This window comes from Nomascus leucogenys, chromosome 20 (assembly GCF_006542625.1).
Source record: "Nomascus leucogenys isolate Asia chromosome 20, Asia_NLE_v1, whole genome shotgun sequence".
Lineage (NCBI taxonomy): Eukaryota > Metazoa > Chordata > Mammalia > Primates > Hylobatidae > Nomascus > Nomascus leucogenys.
This window is the reverse complement of record NC_044400.1, coordinates 16,256,626-16,274,644: the sequence shown is the minus strand read 5'-3', so window position 1 is coordinate 16,274,644 and position 18,019 is coordinate 16,256,626. Positions and strand designations below refer to the sequence as shown.

General features: G+C 40.3%; 1 protein-coding gene across 21 annotated transcripts in view; it reads left to right on the top strand.

Annotated features, from left to right (window-relative positions):
* The window catches only part of R3HDM1 (R3H domain containing 1), a 198,949-nt gene that overhangs the window by 163,642 nt on the left and 17,288 nt on the right, over positions 1-18,019 (top strand). The window contains exon 22 of one of the 21 annotated variants that reach the window (XM_030801267.1): positions 5,033-5,670. The exons of the other annotated variants lie outside the window; for them this stretch is intronic. Coding sequence (XP_030657127.1) covers positions 5,033-5,219 — 187 coding nt within the window. The 3' untranslated portion in view covers positions 5,220-5,670. Of the gene's footprint in view, positions 1-5,032; positions 5,671-18,019 lie in introns of those variants that run through there. 21 annotated transcript variants of the gene reach the window in all.

Here is an 18,019-nt window from a genome sequence, read left to right as displayed (position 1 = left end):
ACACCAAGAAAAATATTTTTTAAACTGAGCAAACCAATATACTCTACAGCATATCTGCACTGATAACCTATGTATGATTTTGTAGCACTAACAGAATAGATGAAGAAAGATACTGTTGAAGGAATAAAATGCAAAAGAAAAAAAGTTACTTTCACTGCTAAAACATTGCCTTTTCAGAACATTCATTTCTTTAGTGGATATAAAAGGGGTTATTTTTTGGGGTTTTTTTGGTTTTTTTTTTGGTTTTTGGTTTTTGGTTTTTTACCATTTTTGTAGGCATGTGTGTATTAGCAAAATTTATTAGTAAATTGTTTTATTCACCAAAAAATGTTAAAGGAGAAGGGAAAAGGGTGCTGTAGCTATTTCATTTTTGTGAACTCACCAAAATGAGTGATAATAGTAATACTTTGGATTTAAATTGTTTAAGTAGGTACCTTTAAGGAATAGGAGAGGCAACACTTCATGAAAAAACCTCTTTATCCATAATTGATCACACCGAGTATTTGTGGTGCTTCCTCAGCCTCTCAATGAGTTTCTGTTGTTGAAAAATACTTCTCTTATGTCTGTATTTTGTCTATTAAAACAGTCTTTCCTCTGTGTACCTTGTTTAGGTCTTTCTGGTTAAACCTACATAGTCATTGTAGAAAATTTGAAAATATTTGAAATTTCAAGTGTTTGATGACAAATCAACTACAATCTTAGCACCCAGAAATGATCACTGATAAATTTTGATGTACCTCACCAAAGTCATTTTTCAGTGTGCATACATATATATGAACTATGTTAGCAATCAAATTTTTTAACATTTTATTTTATACTTTATAAAAACTCCATTATTAATTTTTCTTTTAGGCTGGGCATGGTGGCTCATGCCTGTAATCCCAGCACTTTGGGAGGCCAAGGTGAGTGGATCACTTGAGCTCAGGAGTTCAAGACCAGCCTAGGCAACATAGCAAAACCCCATCTCTGCAAAAAAATACAAAAATTAGCTGGGCATGGTGGTGCATACTTGTGGTCACAGCTACTCAGGAGGCTGAGGTGGGATGAGCCCAGGAGATTGAGGCTGCAGTGAGCTGAGATCACACCACTTCACTCCAACAGAGAGAACCCCTGCCTCCAAAAAAAACAGAAGTAAAGAAATTTTCTTTTTAAATTAAATATATAAGCTGGATATGGTGGTGGGCCCCTGTAATTCTAGCTACTTGGGAGGCTAAAGCAGGAGAATAGCTTGAACCTGGGAGGCAGAAGCTGCAGTGAGTCGAGATTGTGCCACCGCACTCCAGCCTGGGCAACAAAACAAGACTCTGTCTCAAAAATATATAAATAAACCATATATAAATATCTGAAGTTAAATAGTAAAATTCTACCTCCATTGCTCTTTCTGGAAAGCAGTCACTATACACCAATATAATCACTATTTAGAGTTTTTGTTTGTTGCTTTGTTTTTTTATTTTGAGGTGGAGTCTCACTCTGTAGCCCAGGCTGGAGGGCAGTGGTGCGATCTCAGCACACTGAGCAACCTCTGCCCTCCGGGTTCAAGTGATTCTCCTGCCTCAGACTCCCAAGTAGCTGAGACTACAGGCTGCCGCCACTACACCTGGCTGATTTTTGTGTTTTTAGTGTAGGCGGGGTTCACCATGTTGGCCAGGCATGTCTCGAACTCCTGAACCTCAAGTGATCTGCCCGCCCTGGCCTCCCAAAGTGCTGGAATTACCGGCAAGAGCCACCACACCCAGCCATTTTTTCTAAGGTGGAGATCAGTGTTGTTTTTATCTGTGTCATGTGGAGTCTTTATGAATCTTTTATTCTGCAGCTTGCTTGTCTTATTAAACATTATGCTTGGCCGGGTGCAGTGGCTCACGTCTGTAATCCCAGCACTTTGGGAGGCCAAAGTGGGTGGATCACCTGAGGTCAGGAGTTTGCCAACAGGGCAAAACCCTAAAAAATACAAACATTAGCTGGGCGTGGTGGCACATGCCTGTATTCTCAGCTACTCAGGAGGCTGAAACAGGAGAATCACTTGAACCCAGGAGGCAGAGGTTGCAGTGAGCCAGGATCACGCCATTGCACTCCAGCCTGGGCCAAAGAGCAAGACTCCGTCTCAGAAAAAAATAAACATTATGCTTAAACTTTTTTCCATAGAGCATCTGAATTTTAGGTTAGGATAGAAAGAAATTAGTTTGAGACTCTTTAAAAAAGACCAAAAATTAGCCCAGTAGCAGTCTTTGAAGTGAACTTGAAGTGGAAAGAACCCCCAGACAGAAGGATATCGTGTTACGTGCATCAAGTAGTGGCATCCTCAGCTGTGGTAGTGGCAGTAGGAGGGGGATTAATCTGGGGTGCACGTTGAAAGAAGAAACAAATATCTTATGTTAAGTGAGGATTAAGGGAAGATTTGAGATATCATAATGGGTAATGCCCCACTAGCAGCAGTACGTGTTGGGATTGAAAATCAGTGTAACTGTTATTTGGGTATCGTTTACTTTAACATACCTACCAGATCTAAGGTCGGCAAACTTTTTCTGAAACAGGCCAAATAGGAAATATTTGAGGCTTTGTAAGCCAAAATACAGAATTGTGGATTCTATTTAGGTATTTATATAACAAGGGGAAAAATAAGTTTCCATAAATTTTTATTGCTAAAATTCAAAATATAATAATGAGCACAATGGATTTACTTTGGGTGGCAGATAATATTTTACTTAATTGGGGTTCAAAGTTAGTGTTCTTTGTCATCAAGTTGATTTCAGGTGTTCATCTGTAAAAACCATTCTTAGCTTGCAGGCAATACAGAAGCAAGCAGTGGTCTGGGTTTTGCCTATAGGCCATAGTTTGCCAACTCCTGTACTAGACAGTTGATAGCCAGCAAAAAAAAATAGACCAAGAGGCAGTGGTCACAAATGAAGACCAACAACTTAGGAAAAAAGAATGTGGAAGCCAACATACAAGGAGATGTCAAAGGTTAATAGTCAGATGTTGTGGGGGGTGAGGAAGGAAGAGAGTTGAAGACCATTAAAGGGAATAAAAAACACTGGATGTGACCAGAAGAGGTCATTTATAACCTTTGAGATAGTATGTGGGAAAGTAAAAAGGACTCTTTAGAAAAAAATAAAAGTTTAGATGGTTCATGAAGTATCATGGACAAAAGGTCATAGTATTTATTCAAAAAGAGGAAAGATGTAACCACTTTGAAAACTAGAAGAGCAAGAACTTATATAAAGGAGAAAAGAACTCTTAGGCCAGGTGCAGTGGCTCACACCTGTAATCCCAGCACTCTGGGAGGCTGAGGCATGTGGATCATCTGAGGTCAGGAGTTCAAGACCAGCCTGGCCAACATAGCAAAACCCCATCTCTTCTAAAAATACAGAATTAGCCGGGCTTGGTGGCACCCGCCTGTGATCCCAGCTACTCGGGAGGCTGAGACAGGAGACTCGCTTGAACCCGGGAGGCAGAGGTTGCAGTGAGCTGAGATCACGCCATTGCACTCCAGCCTGGGGGACAAGAGCGAAACTGCCTCAAAAAAAAAAAAAAAATTTAATATGAGACAAAAAGGAATGATAAATCTTCCCTGCCTACTTTTGAATTATTCTTCAGTTTAGATTTTTACAGCTTTTATTCCTCAAGTAAATTTTAAACTTTTCCAAATTGTTTTTAAAAATCCAGTGACTATTTTAACTGCCTAAGATTTTGAATGGCTATTACCAAACTTGCTGTTTTAGATATTTCTTGAGGCCACAAGCAACCTATATAACAAGCAGTCCCCTGAGATAGGCCAACCCAATTTACAGGGTAGAAGAGGTATGTTTTAGAAGTGTCCCTCTAGCATATCCTGTGTATTTTATTTTTTGAATAATTTCCAGGTCTTGGGAGTGTGCTGACTTTGGCATCTTACGTGGTATCAGGGCCAATATGAGGGATATTGAAGAAAGGATCTTTAAAACTTGCATCACCCTGACCTCTGTTTTTAGCCAAAATGGAGTAATATAGACTGGATTTATCCTCCTACCTTAACCAAAAAGCCAGAAATTATGTGAAACAATAGTTTCTAGATATTGGACCTGGGACATTGAAGAACAGTAAACCCTGAGAGGGAGAAACAAAAGAAGTGAGTCTTAGGATTGCCCCAGCTTAGTGCCACAAGAATGTTTCCCAGACACAGCTCAGGGAGGGGAAACCCAACCAGAGTCTCTGAGTTAGGGTATGGAGTTGGGACTTTAGGAAGCCAAGGTAGCTAGAGTTTACAGGACAGAGTGCTGAAGAGAAGAGAGCTCTAGAGATCTCTGGAGGGACCTCTTTGAGTCTTAGTTGAAGAGATTGGTGCATATGTTTGCAAAAACTACCTGAGGCCAGGAAAAGAACCACTCAAAAGGAGCAGACACAAACAATCCCTGGAACTCACCCAAGGACAGTAATCATTTGTAGTCCTACCAGCCATTGGCAAAACTTCATAATACAGGAAGCAACAAGTAGAGGACTTAAAAGGACACTATCTCAATGTGGAGGAAAATTGGTCCTAGATTAAAGGCTGCTCTGTTTGGCTCTAAGCTTCCTGTTGCCTGCCCCCCCCAAAAACATTTAAAAACAAAAGGCTGCTGTGGTCCTGCCTTAAGAATCATAAAAGCAAAACCCAAAAGAATTAAATACTTCCAGACAACTTAACTGTGGTCCAGAACAAAGCTCAAAAATACTGTTAGAAATTACAAGAGTATCCAACACCCAACAAGGTTAAATTCACAATTTAGTCTTGACTCTAATCAGAAATTACATGTCTCCAATCAAAAATTACTGAGAATGCAGAGAATCAGGAAACTAAGGCTAATAATGAGGAGAAAAATCAGTGAGTTGAAACTGACTGTGAAACAATCCCAGTATAAAAATCAGAGAGGGAAAATGATTAACAAAGCATCATTGCTCTTAAGGGGCTAATTCATGTGTAACGGGCATCCTCAAAAGAGAGAAAAGGGAACAAAAACTATTTGAGTAAGTGATGGTTGAAGTTTTTCAAAATTTGATGAAAATTATAAACCCACAGATCCAACAAGCTCAGCAAATCCAAGCAAAAGAAATGTGAAGAAAACATCTTAAAAAGTTGTAGAGAAAATCTTAAAAGCAGCCAGAGGGGGAAAAGAGTCATTGCATACAGAGGAACACAGTTAAGAATGTCAGCCGACTTAGAAGCAATACAAGCCAGAAGACAGTGGAGCAACGTCTTTATTTGAAGAAGTGAAAGAAAGAAAACTTGCATTCTATACCCGTAAAAATATTTTTCAGAAACAGAGATTTCAAACACACAAAAGCTGAATTAATTGCCAGCCAACCCGCACTGTGAGAACTGTTAAAGCAAGTTTTTCAGACAGAAGGAAAATGATACCAAATGGAAATTGGTGGTACACAAAAGAATACAAATAAAAGGTAAGCAATATACAGGCTTAAAAACCAAATATATTTTTGTCCTTCTGACAAGGACTTGTGTGTATAATAAATCAAGAATTCTCAAACCAACCCCTGGGGATACAGTTTGTTTTAAACGTGAAACATACTCCTACCATCTAACCCAATTATTCCACTTCCAAGTATTTAAGAAAAATGAATACTAGAAGCAACCCAAATGTCCACTCACAGGTGAATGGATAAACAATCCAGGGTATATTCATCAGTGGAATATTACTTAGCAATAAAAAACATGATCTGTTGATACAGCAACATGGATGAATCTCATAATTATCCTGAGCAAAAAAAGAAAACAAAGTCAGGCCAAAAAAAGTATATAAACCATATTATTCCATTGATATTAAATTATAGAAAATACAACCTAATCTCTGTTGACAGCAGACAGATCAGTGGTTGCCTGGAGCCAGGAGGCTGGGAAGAGTTTATGGGGAAGAAGGGAAGGTGGGACCACAAAGGGACACAAGGCAACTTTGGTGAGGCTTCATGATGTGCATATACATAAAACTCTTTAAATTCTATACTTTATGTGCAGTTTATTTTCTATAAATTATACCTCAGTAAAACTATAAAATAATCTGAGTCTTAAATTTTTTCTTAGAGACTGGTTCTTGCTGTCATTCAGGCTGGAATGCAGTGGTGTGATCCTGGCTCACTGAGGCCTCAACCTCCTGGGCTCAAGGAATCCTCCTGCGTCAGCCTCCCAAGTAGCTGGGACTACAGGTGCATGCCACCACACCTGGCTAATTTTTTAATTTTTTTTAAAGATAAGATCTTGCTGTATTACCCTGCTGGTGTCGAACTTTTGGGCTCAAGCAATCCTCCCACCTCAGCCTCCCAAACTGCTGGGTTTACAGATGTGAGCCACCTTGCCTAGCCTTCTTTTCTAATAGTTTGTTAAGACTAGTTTTAGATAAAGTGAAAAGAAATACTGTAAAACTAACAAATTATTAAAAACAAGAGTAAGAATGTGTAAGGTAAGATAGGCCACAGGGCATTTAATGGAGGGATAAAGGTAGACTTGAACTAACTGATCGTAAAACCTGTTACAGAGTCATACTGAAATGTTAAAATTTAATCAAAAAATTTTTTTTAAAAAGCAAATGACTAAAAACTCCTTTCAGCCAGAGGTGAGAGATTGGGGGGAAACAAAAAAACAATAAAAAGAAAGTCCAAATAACTATGTTGCACCAGCCTGACCAACATAGTGAAGCCCCATCTTTACTAAAAATACAAAAAATTAGCTGGATGTGGTAGCATACTCCTGCAATCCCAACAAAATACACGTAAAACCTTTATGCCCAAAACCATCTTGTGATGTGGAAGATTTGTACTCCCTGTGGTTTATATCTTAGAACAGATGTCAGAAAACTACAGCCCACAATCTAAGAATGGTTTTTAAATTTTTAAAGGATTATTATTTTTTAACTCCTAAGTGACCATGTGTTCCTCAGAGCTAAAATATATACTAGCTGCCTCTTGCAGAAAAAGTTTACCAGCATCTGCTTTTAAAAAAACCTTGACAGATATGTATCAGAGACATGTTTATGAATGTAGCAACAATGTTTAGCCTAATACTGGAAGTAATCCAAATAAAATGGAATAGAATGTGTAAGTATATTTTGATGTATTCATTTCAGACACTACTATACAACAAAGAAAATTACTAAAGTACAACTACTTGTATCTAATTGGTTGAGTCTCACAGATATGATACTGAGAATTAAGAAAGTCATAAAATAATCTATTACTCTATTTAGGATCAAAAACAGTCAAAACTTAACTATGTTCTTTTGGGATACATTATATGGGGTAAAATTATACAAGAAATAAAAAGCGAGTAAGTACAGGTCAAAGTGGGTCACACCTGTAATCCCCGCACTTCAGGAGGCCAAGGCAGGCAGATCAGTTGAAGCCAGGAGTTTGAGACCAGCCTGACCAATATAGTGAAACGCCTTCTCTACTAAAAACAAAAAATTAGCCGGGCATGGTGGTGCATGCCTATAATCCCAGCTACTCAGGAAGCTGACGCATAAGAATCACTTAAACCTGGGAGGCAGAGGTTGTAGTGAGCCAAGATGGTGCCACTGCACTCCAGCCTGTGTGACAGCAAAACTCTGTCTCAAAAAAAAAAAAAAAAGGAAGTGCTTATCACAAAACTGGTAGGAGGGGGTTCTGATATTAGAGGTGCATGAGACGGGAAGGCAAGGATACTTCTTTTTTTCTTCTGTTTTTTGTTTTTGTTTTTGTTTTTGTTTTTTTTTGAGACAGAGTCTCACTCTGTCACCCAGGCTGGAGTGCAGTGGCACAATGTCGGCTCAGTACAAGCTCCGCCTCCCGGGTTCAGGCCATTCTCCTTCCTCAGCCTCCCGAGTAGCTGGGACTACAGGCACCCGCCACCACGCCCAGCTAATTTTTGTATTTTCAGTAGAGACGGGGTTTCACCATATTAGCCAGGATGGTCTCAATCTCCTGACCTCGTGATCCGCCCATCTCAGCCTCCCAAAATGCTGGGATTACAGGCATGAGCCACCGCGCCCAGCCAAGGCAAGGATACTTCTAAGATACTAGCAATGTTCTGTTTCCCAGTCTGAATGAAGTTACATAGATAATTATTTTGTTATTACACTTAATTTAAACTGTAATATATTTCTAAGCACTCTGTACTCGTCTGTTCTCGCATTGCTGTAAAGAAATGCCTGAGACTGGGTAATGTATAAAGAAAAGAGGTTTAATTGGCTCACAGCTCCGCAGGCTCTACAGGAAGCATAGTGGCTTCTAAGGAGGCCTCGGGAAACTTCAGTCATGGCGGAAGGCAAGCGGGAAGCAGGCGCGTCTTACATGGCTGGAGCCCGAGGAAGAGAAGAATGGGGGGAGCACCATACACTTTTTAAAGAACCAGATCTCATGAGAACTCACTGTACAGTACCAAGGGGGGATGGTGCTAAACCACTAGAAACCACCTCCGGCCGGGCGTGGTGGCTCACGCTTGTAATCCCAGCACTTTGGGAGGCCGAGGCGGGCGGATCACAAGGTCAGGATATCGAGACCACGGTGAAACCCCGTCTCTACTAAAAATACAAAAAAAAAAATTAGCCGGGCATGGTGGCGGGCGCCTGTAGTCCCAGCTACTCGGAGAGGCTGAGGCAGGAGAATGGCGTGAACCTGGGAGGCGGAGCTAGCAGTGAGCCGAGATCGCGCCACTGCACCCCAGCCTGGGTGACAGAGCGAGACTCCGTCTCAAAAAAAAAAAAAAAAAAAAAAGGAAAAAAAAAAAAACCACCTCCATGATCCAGTCACCTCCCAGCAGGCCCCATCTCCAGCATTGGGAATTACATTGTGAATGAGATTTAGGTGGGGACACACATCCAAACAATATTACACTCATAGATAGATAGATACATACATACATACATACATACAAACAATATTACACTCAGATAGATAGACACACATCCAAACAATATTACACCAGATGATAGATAGATAGATAGATAGATAGATAGATAGATAGATAGATATTCCAAACCCCGGAAAATAATAAAATCATTCGAAGAGAGGCCTAAATATGAAGAAGACTTTAGGAGAAAAAAAGCTAACAATGTGAGGAGAGGAATTGGAGACAATAAATAAAGACAGCCTTTGAAGAGAATTGCTTTCATAAGGATGAGCATTGAATTGGATTCGTATATGGAGAGGATGAAGTCAAGACAGAGGATCCTTTTTTTTTTTTTTTTTTTTTTGAGACGGAGTCTCGCTCTGTCGCCCAGGCTGGAGTGCAGTGGCGCAATCTCGGCTCACTACAAGTTCCGCCTCCCGGGTTCACGCCATTCTCCTGCCTCAGCCTCTCCGAGTAGCTGGGACTACAGGCGCCCGCCACCACGCCCGGCTTATTTTTTGTATTTTTAGTAGAGACGGGGTTTCACCGTGGGCTCGATCTCCTGACCTCGTGATCCGCCCACCTCGGCCTCCCAAAGTGCTGGAATTACAAGCTTGAGCCACCGCGCCCGGCCAGAGGATCCTTTTTTAATTGAAAGAAAGATGCATGTGTTTGTATGCTGAAGAGAAAGGCTCAGTAGATACAGAAGATTTGCCTCTACAAGGGACAGGAGAGAGAGAGAGAGAGTTGTAAGGTCCCCAGGGAGGGTGAGAGCCACCACAAAAATAGAAGCAGGTTAGCCTTAGATAGCAGTGCAGAGGATTTCATGGGCAATAAACGAGGACAAGGAGAGTATAAGGATACAGATATGGGTAGGTGGATAGATATGGCAGCAAGAGAAATTCTCTTCTGATTGCTTTTCTCAGTGAATTAGTCAAGATATCAAGTACATTATCAGAGTAGAAGAACGTTTTAAAGTTTTGTAAATACAGAAATCCATTACAGCTATATTAAGACTAATATTCAAAGGAAAGAAGCAAGATATAGGGGAAATGTGACAAGTATGCCTAATAAGAGCTTATTATGTAGAACATTTTTATCACTTCTCTATGTTCTAAGATGGTAACAGTGAGACTACAAGTAAACAATCCATAAAGATAAATTGTTACTCGAAGAAAACTGATAGTAAGTTTTCACATGGGCAAATGTTGTCTTACCAGCAATCCAAAAAATGAGAATTAAGGCAACTTTAACACGAAAACTAGGCTAAAACATATAGTTAGCAATACTGTGCATAGAGACGTTTAAACATTGCTGGTTGCTAGGCATATCAAGCCCATTTTTCTATAAATCAGTCGGGATATTTAACAAAATGCAAAATGGCTATACTTTTAAATTCCACTTCTAAAATTTTATCACAAAGATAATCCACCCCAGAATTTAAATTGTGGCTAAGCAAATTGTAACAGTGCTATTATTAACATAAGAATCCAAATAAAGATGCAAAAAAAAAAACATGGAGTAACCTAGTAACCTTTGAAAATAGTTTAAATTTTCTTCTCCATTTATTTTTCTGCTAGGCTGATTAAGTTTAGCTTAAGTCATAGTGAGATTTACTTAGTTGTCACAGACCATTTCTCAGATAGTGGGACCAGTGAGTTTTAAATGTGTTTGTTCTGTGTTAATTGCTCCAGTATCTTCAATTCAGAAGAATAAATGTTTGATACTCAGGCTGCTATAGTTCACAAATGGATTTTATTGATGACTTACAGCATTTTAAGTGAATAGAGCACATGTCTATAAAGTAATATTATTAAATTTAGGAAGCTTGCTTAACTGCCATTGACAATAAGATGTCAGGTGGTTTAAAAAGGCAGAAAACCAAATGACTTAACACACCTTGACAACTGTTCATAAATTTTCAAAGACATCGCTTCTAGTAGTAACTAAAAGCTGCAGTAGATGTATGGCTTGCTTTTCAAACGAATCAATTATTGCTTGAGAAGAATACACTTGTTCCTATTCTCCCATCTAAAAAATAATTTGAAATAGCAGCCATGAAATATTTACAAAAACATAAAGAGAAAAGACACATGATGGCGATATATTTTCATGTGGAATTTCCCATGCTATTAATTTTCCTAAGTCTCGACATTTTCGTGGGTAATTTCATACGATAGGATTTTGTAAATACCTTTCATATACAGTAGTCCCCCTTATCCAGAGGGTATATGTTCCAGGATCTCCCAGTGAATGCCTGAAACCATGGAATTGGATCCTGTATGTACTATGTTTTTTCCTATACATACATGCCTCTGATAAAGTTTTCATTTAAAATTAGGCACAATGATAGATTAATAACTAATGATAGAACAATGATAACAATATACTGTAAGAAAAGTTATAGGAATGTGGTCTCTCAAAATATTGTACATCGGCCTGGCACAGTGGCTCACGCCTGTGATCCCAACACTTTGGGACGCGGAGGTGGGAGAATCGCTTGAGGCCAGTAGTTTGAGACCAGCCTTGGGCAACATAACAAGACCTCATCGCTACCAAAAGAAAAAAAAACCGCCAGGCGCGGTGGCTCACGCTTGTAATCCCAGCACTTTGGGAGGCCGAGGCGGGTGAATCACGAGGTCAGGAGATCGAGACCACGGTGAAACCCCGTCTCTACTAAAAATACAAAAAATTAGCCGGGCGTGGTGGTGGGCGCCTGTAGTCCCAGCTACTCGGAGAGGCTGAGGCAGGAGAATGGCGTGAACCTGGGAGGCGGAGCTTGCAGTGAGCCGAGATTGCGCCACTGCACTCCAGCCTGGGCGACAGAGCGAGACTCCGTCTCAAAAAAAAAAAAAAAAAAAAAACCTACAAAAATTAGCCAGGTGTAGTGGTGCACACCTGTAGGGAGACTGACGTGGGAAGATCACTTGCGCCCTGGAGTTCAAGGTTACAGTGAGCTACAATCTTAACACTGCACTCCTGGGTCATAGAGCAAGACCCTATCTCCATAAAATAATAAAGTAAATATATACACATACATACATATAAATGTACTCATCCTTGTGGTGATGTAAGATGATGAAATGCATACGTGATGAGGTGAGGTGAATGATGTAGGCGTTGTGACATAGTGTTTGGCTGCTATTGACTCTCCAACAGGATGTCAGGAGGAGGATCATTTGCTTCAGGTGATCTAGATCATCAAGTCGTGACAGTGTTGATAGCTAAATGTCAGGAGCAAACAGTGTCCATGACTAACAGGCAGCATGGATATGCTGGGCAAAGGGATGATTCACATCTTGGGCAGAACACCATGAGATTTCTTCATGCTACTCATAATGACATGCAATTTAAAACTTATAAAGTTTATTTCTGGCATTTTTAATACTTTTGGACCATGGTTGACTGAGAGTAACTGAAACCAAGGAAAGCAAAACCACAGATAAGGGGTGACTACTGTATGCACCATTTTTATTCATTCTGCCATGTTCTTATTTATCTTGTTTTTAAACAGCTCTATTGAGATATAATTTATATACTATACAATTCACTTAATATGTACATTTCAGTAGTTTTTAGTGTATTTACAAATGTGTACAACCATCACCATGGTCAATTTTAAAACATTTTCTTTTTTTTTTTTTTTTGAGACGGAGTCTCGCTCTTTCACCCAGGCTGGAGCGCAGTGGCGCGATCTCGGCTCACTGCAAGCTCCGCCTCCCGGGTTTACACCATTCTCCTGCCTCAGCTTCCCGAGTAGCTGGGACTACAGGCGCCCACCACCACGCCCGGCTAATTTTTTGTTTTTCAGTACAGACAGGGTTTCGCCGTGTTAGCCAGGATGGTCTCAATCTCCTGACCTTGTGATCCACCTGCCTCGGCCTCCCAAAGTGCTGGGATTACAGGCGTGAGCCACCGCGCCCAGCCAATTTTAAAACATTTTCATCACCCTCAGAAAGAAACCCTGAGGTGGAATCAACTCAAGTGTCTATCAACAGGTGGATAAAGAAAATGTAGTATGTACATACAGTGGCTTGAGCCAGGAGTTTGAGATTGCAGTGAGCTATGATTGCACCACTGCACTCCACCCTGGACAACAGAGCAAGACGTCTCAGGAAAAAAAAAAAAAAGGCTGGGCACAGTGGCTCATGCTGGTAATCCCAGCACTTTGGGAGGCCAAGGTGAGCAGATGACCTGAGGTCAGGAGTTTTGAGACCAGCCTGGCCAACGTGGCAAAACCCCATCTGTACTAAAAAATACAAAATAATAGCTGGGCGTGGTGGCTCACACCTGTAATCCCAGCACTCTGGGAGGCCGAGGCTGGCAGATCACAAGGTCAGGAGATCGAGACCATCCTGGCTAACATGATGAAACCCCGTCTCTACTAAAAATACAAAAAAATTAGCCAGGCATGGTGGCAGGCACCTGTAGTACCAGCTACTCAGGAGGCTGAGGCAGGAAAATGGCGTGAACCCAGGAGGGCGGAGCTTGCAGTGAGCCGAGGTCATGACACTGCACTCCAGCCTGGGCGACAGAGCAAGACTCCGTCTCAAAAAAAAAAAAAAAAAAAAAATCAGGCATGGTGGTGTGTACCTGTAATCCCAGCTACTTGGGAGGCTGAGGCAAGAGAATCACTTGAACTTGGAAGGCGGAGGTTGCAGCGAGCCAAGATCGCACTCCAGCCTAGGTGACAGAGCAAGACTCCTGACTCAAAAAAAAAAAACATGTGTAAAGAGTAAGGAGATCTCAGTCTAGGAACAGACTTAAGAAGTGGCAAAAGAAAGCAGCATAGAATCAACTATACTAAAACTGAAATTGTTTAGCAGGTGTTTTCTATCACTTCATTGACCCACTAAAGTGCTGTCTGTAACAGATCTGCTAATACGCTGCTTGATGATGCCTGGTTCATCCTGATGGGCTGGTCAGAATATACCCCATCTCAAGATCAGTCATTCTCCAGAAGCATCAGAGACATCTTTGTGGTGAATTGTGTTTATGATACCTACCCTCCAATTTCTCAAGCCAAAGGCATCTCTTCCATTAAATATATAATGTAGACTCTTTTTTAGGTTTCATACAAATACTTGATTAAGTACTTAAAAAGTTCAGAGCTCCTTTTTAAGGAATATATTAGCCCTTCTTGCAGGTACTTCTGCATCTTAACCTATTTATTAAATGGGAAATAATCCTCTTTGGGCAAGATTTCCAGCTCAGCTTCTAAGTTTCCTAGTAAAACATGAAGTATGTTTTATAGGTGGTACTGGAAGACTGGATTTCTCTATAATTAACTGCATGCTGTAAATTTATTGTAGAATGCAATTATGATATTCTGCAATCCAGCACCTGCCAGTGGCTTAACTGCTTGCTTTCCTTATCATCCGGGCAGTTATATAATCCCTGGGCTCACCATTTTATCTTAGCTGCCAAGAAACACAAAGCTACATTTAGTGCTCTGTGAAAGCAACAATCTTAGGGCAGGTGTCCCCACTCCCTTTTTTTAATACTTCATTTTTTAGTCAAATTCAGTTTTTTTTAAATGGCTCACATTGGGGAATAGATGAGCTATAAATTAATACTTCTATGAATATAAGCATTTAACCAGAAAGCCCTGATAAATCAGCTATTAGCATTTAAAGGAAAACCCAAAAAAATTACACATTAAAGATTTTGACATTTATTTTCATTAATTGAGCATATAGTCAAATTCTGATTAATTGAAAGTTTACATTATACTTGGTATATATACCCTCACCACAAAAAATGTATATAAAATGGAAATCACTATGACTTTGAGAAAGCTTATGAGGCAGAAAGCTGGTGTTTTCTTCCAGAGACTACAAGCCTAGTTGAGCATCTGACCCACAAATGAATTGGTTATTTATTCATTTATTTATTTATTTAGAGACAGAGTCTTGCTCTGTTGCCCAGGCTGGAGTGTAGTGGTGTGATCTCAGCCCACTGCAACCTCCGCCTCCTAGGCTCAAGCAGTTCTCCTGCCTCAGCCTCCTGAATAACTGGGTTTACAGGCACCCGCCACCATGCCCGGCTAATCTTTGTATTTTCAGTAGAAACGAGTCTCACCATGCTGACCAGGCTGGTCTCGAACTCTTGACCTCAAGTGATCCGCCTGCCTCAGCCTCCCAAAGTGCTGGGATTACAGGCATGAGCCGCCACACCTGGCTGAATTGAAGGTTTATATTGCAGAATATCAGCATAAACATCTTCAAATGGCCATACTCTTGACATCTGCTGAAGTTTTCTGAAGCAGATTCAGATTGTTTCACTGAAATTAACTTTCTACTATAACATTTAAAAGCTAAAATTTTCAGTTTTCAAAAAGCATTTTTAAAGTATTATAATTATTTATAATTATTATTTATAAAGTATTATTTATAAAAAATACATGCATGCTTTTTTTTTTTTTTTTTTTTTTGAGACGGAGTCTTGCTCTTTTGCCCAGGTTGGACTGCAGTGGTGCCATCTTGGCTCACTGCAACTCTGCCTCCCGGGATCAAGTGATTCTTCTGCCTCAGCCTCCCAAGTAGCTGGGACTACAGTCATGCACCGCCACACCCAGCTAATTTTTGTATTTTTAGCAGAGATAGGGTTTCAGGCTAGTCTCAAACTCCTGACCTCAAGTGATCTGTCCGCCCCGGCCTCCCCAAGTTCTAGGATTACAGGCATGAGCCACCATACCCAGCCTCTTACAGAGTTTTAATGTAGTTGAAATCTTACTGTATATATTTCACTTATTGGTCATAGTAAAAATTTTTTCATCCCATTAAAAATTTCAGTAATATAATGATCATACTCTTACATTTTATGAATATATAATAATATATTTACCCTACTGCAGAACATTTAGGTCATATCTTTTTACTTTATGGGGCCATCTTGTAAGCAATTTTAATGACTCCCTTGGCATGAGTCCTTAGAAGGGAATTAGTAGGTTAAAGGATGTGACTGTTATGAAGGTCCATGGTACATTTTGCCAAAATCTTTGATTCACAGTCCCAATATGTACTGACTCTGCTTTATTGTTTTCACATTTCATAAATGGCAACATACTAATTTGGCTCTGTGATTATTAATGAAGTTGTACATTTTTATGTTTGGCTGTTTACACTTTGAACTATTTGGCCAAATCTTTCATCATAGTTTGGTAAGGCAAGTGCTAATTGCATGTTTATTGATGAAAGAGCTGAAGTTCAAATAACATGTTCAGACTTACATACAAATAACAAGTAGAGTTGGAACACAGCCGTGTGCTCCCTTCCGACACCCAAATACATGGTGCTTTGCCCTAGGTCAGGTATTCAATGTCAAAGGCATTAAAATAGCAATGTACTGTCACTTGAATTTGCAAGATCTAGTGAATATATCTTAATATCAAGCATTGATATTGCTTGATATTAAGCAATGGTGGGTGCTTGTAGTTAGCTACTTGGGAGGCGGAGGCAGGAGGATCACTTGAGCCCAAGTGTTCAGTGCTTCAGTAACCTATGATAACACCACTGCATTCCAGCCTGAGGAATAGAGTGAGACCTTGTCTGTTTAAAATAAATAAATAAATAAATAAAATCACACTTTGATAAAGTAAGTTTCTAACTTTAAAAATACATTATATATGTCATTTTTTTTGTCATGGCTTCAATTCCAAAACATGATAAGAATGAAGAAATAATTAACTGGAGAGAAGGGGAATCTCTCTGAATTACCCTACAGTGTTAAAGGAATAAGATGAGCACTGTAAAAAACTCAGAAGAAGGACCGGGCACAGTGGCTCACGCCTGCAATCCCAGCACTTTGGGAGGCCGAGGCAGGCGGATCACGAGGTCAGGAGATCGAGACCATCCTGGCTAACACGGTGAAACCCCGTCTCTACTAAAAATACAAAAAAATCAGCCAGGCGTGGTGGCGGGCACCTGTAGTCCCAGCTACTCGAGAGGCTGAGGCAGGAGAATGGTGTGAACCCGGGAGGTGGAGGTTGCAGTGAGCCAAGATCGCGCCACTGCACTCCAGCCTGGGTGACAGAGGGAGACTCCATCTCGAAAAAAAAAAAAAAAACAACTCAGAAGAAACCTGTGGGATATCCTATAATGTCATTCATTAATCTCCAGTGATCTTCTAGAAGCATTTCACAGCAGTTTGCCCAGCTCTACCTTACATAGAGAAGAGGCAGCTCCTAAACAGTTAGGAAAAAAATATTGGTAATAATTTTTATTGCAGTGGCCTTAATACATTTGAAAGTGGATATTTTGATTTTTTTTAGTTTACATATTCATAGTTTTGTATTAGGACTTTTCAGGAAATTTGGGGATAAATGGGATTATTTGAGATTGACGTTTCATTTTTCTGTTAAAGGGTAGGATATCAACTTTGAATGACTGGGCCTGGTGCTTTATTTTAAAAGTCCTTCTTTCCCTCCTGTTTTCCAAAGGAGGAGAAACTTGTGAAATTACTGCAGAACTGATTCATCTGTGGTATAACTGTTTTTGTTTTTTTTTGTTTTGTTTTGTTTTGTTTTGTTTTGTTTTTGAGACAGAGTCTCGCTCTGTTGCCCAGGCTGGAGTGCAGTGGCGCAATCTCGGCTCACTGCAAGCTCCGCCTCCCGGGTTCACGCGATTCTCCTGCCTCAGCCTCTCCGAGTAGCTGGGACTACAGGCGCCCACCACGACGCCCGGCTAATTTTTTGTATTTTTAGTAGAGACGGGGTTTCACCGTGGTCTCGATCTCCTGACCTCGTGATTCGCCCGCCTCGGCCTCCCAAAGTGCTGGGATTACAAGCTTCAGCCACCGCGCCTGGCCCATATTTGTATTTTTAAAGAGAGAGTGTAAATACTGACTTCTATGCTTTCTTTTTTCTGAAGTGTTTAAGTGATTTAAGAGGTTGTCTCATTGCCTAGTCTATGTCCCTTGAATTATCTATATGTCTCTCAGAAGATTAGTAGAGGCCTGGAACTCATTTATGTAATTCTAAAACTTGATTCTTACTCATTTACCTAACAGGTAATCTAGTGCTAGAAACCTGTTTTATTCTAACTGTACTAAAACCCACTAGAGTGGTAAAATGGAATCGCAGTTTGTAGTTTAGTAGAGTATGGGCTATATTGCTTACCTCAGGGACCAACCTGAATATTCCCTTCCCTTTGCAGGATGGCTTGCTTTCACGCACATGTCTCAGACCTTAGC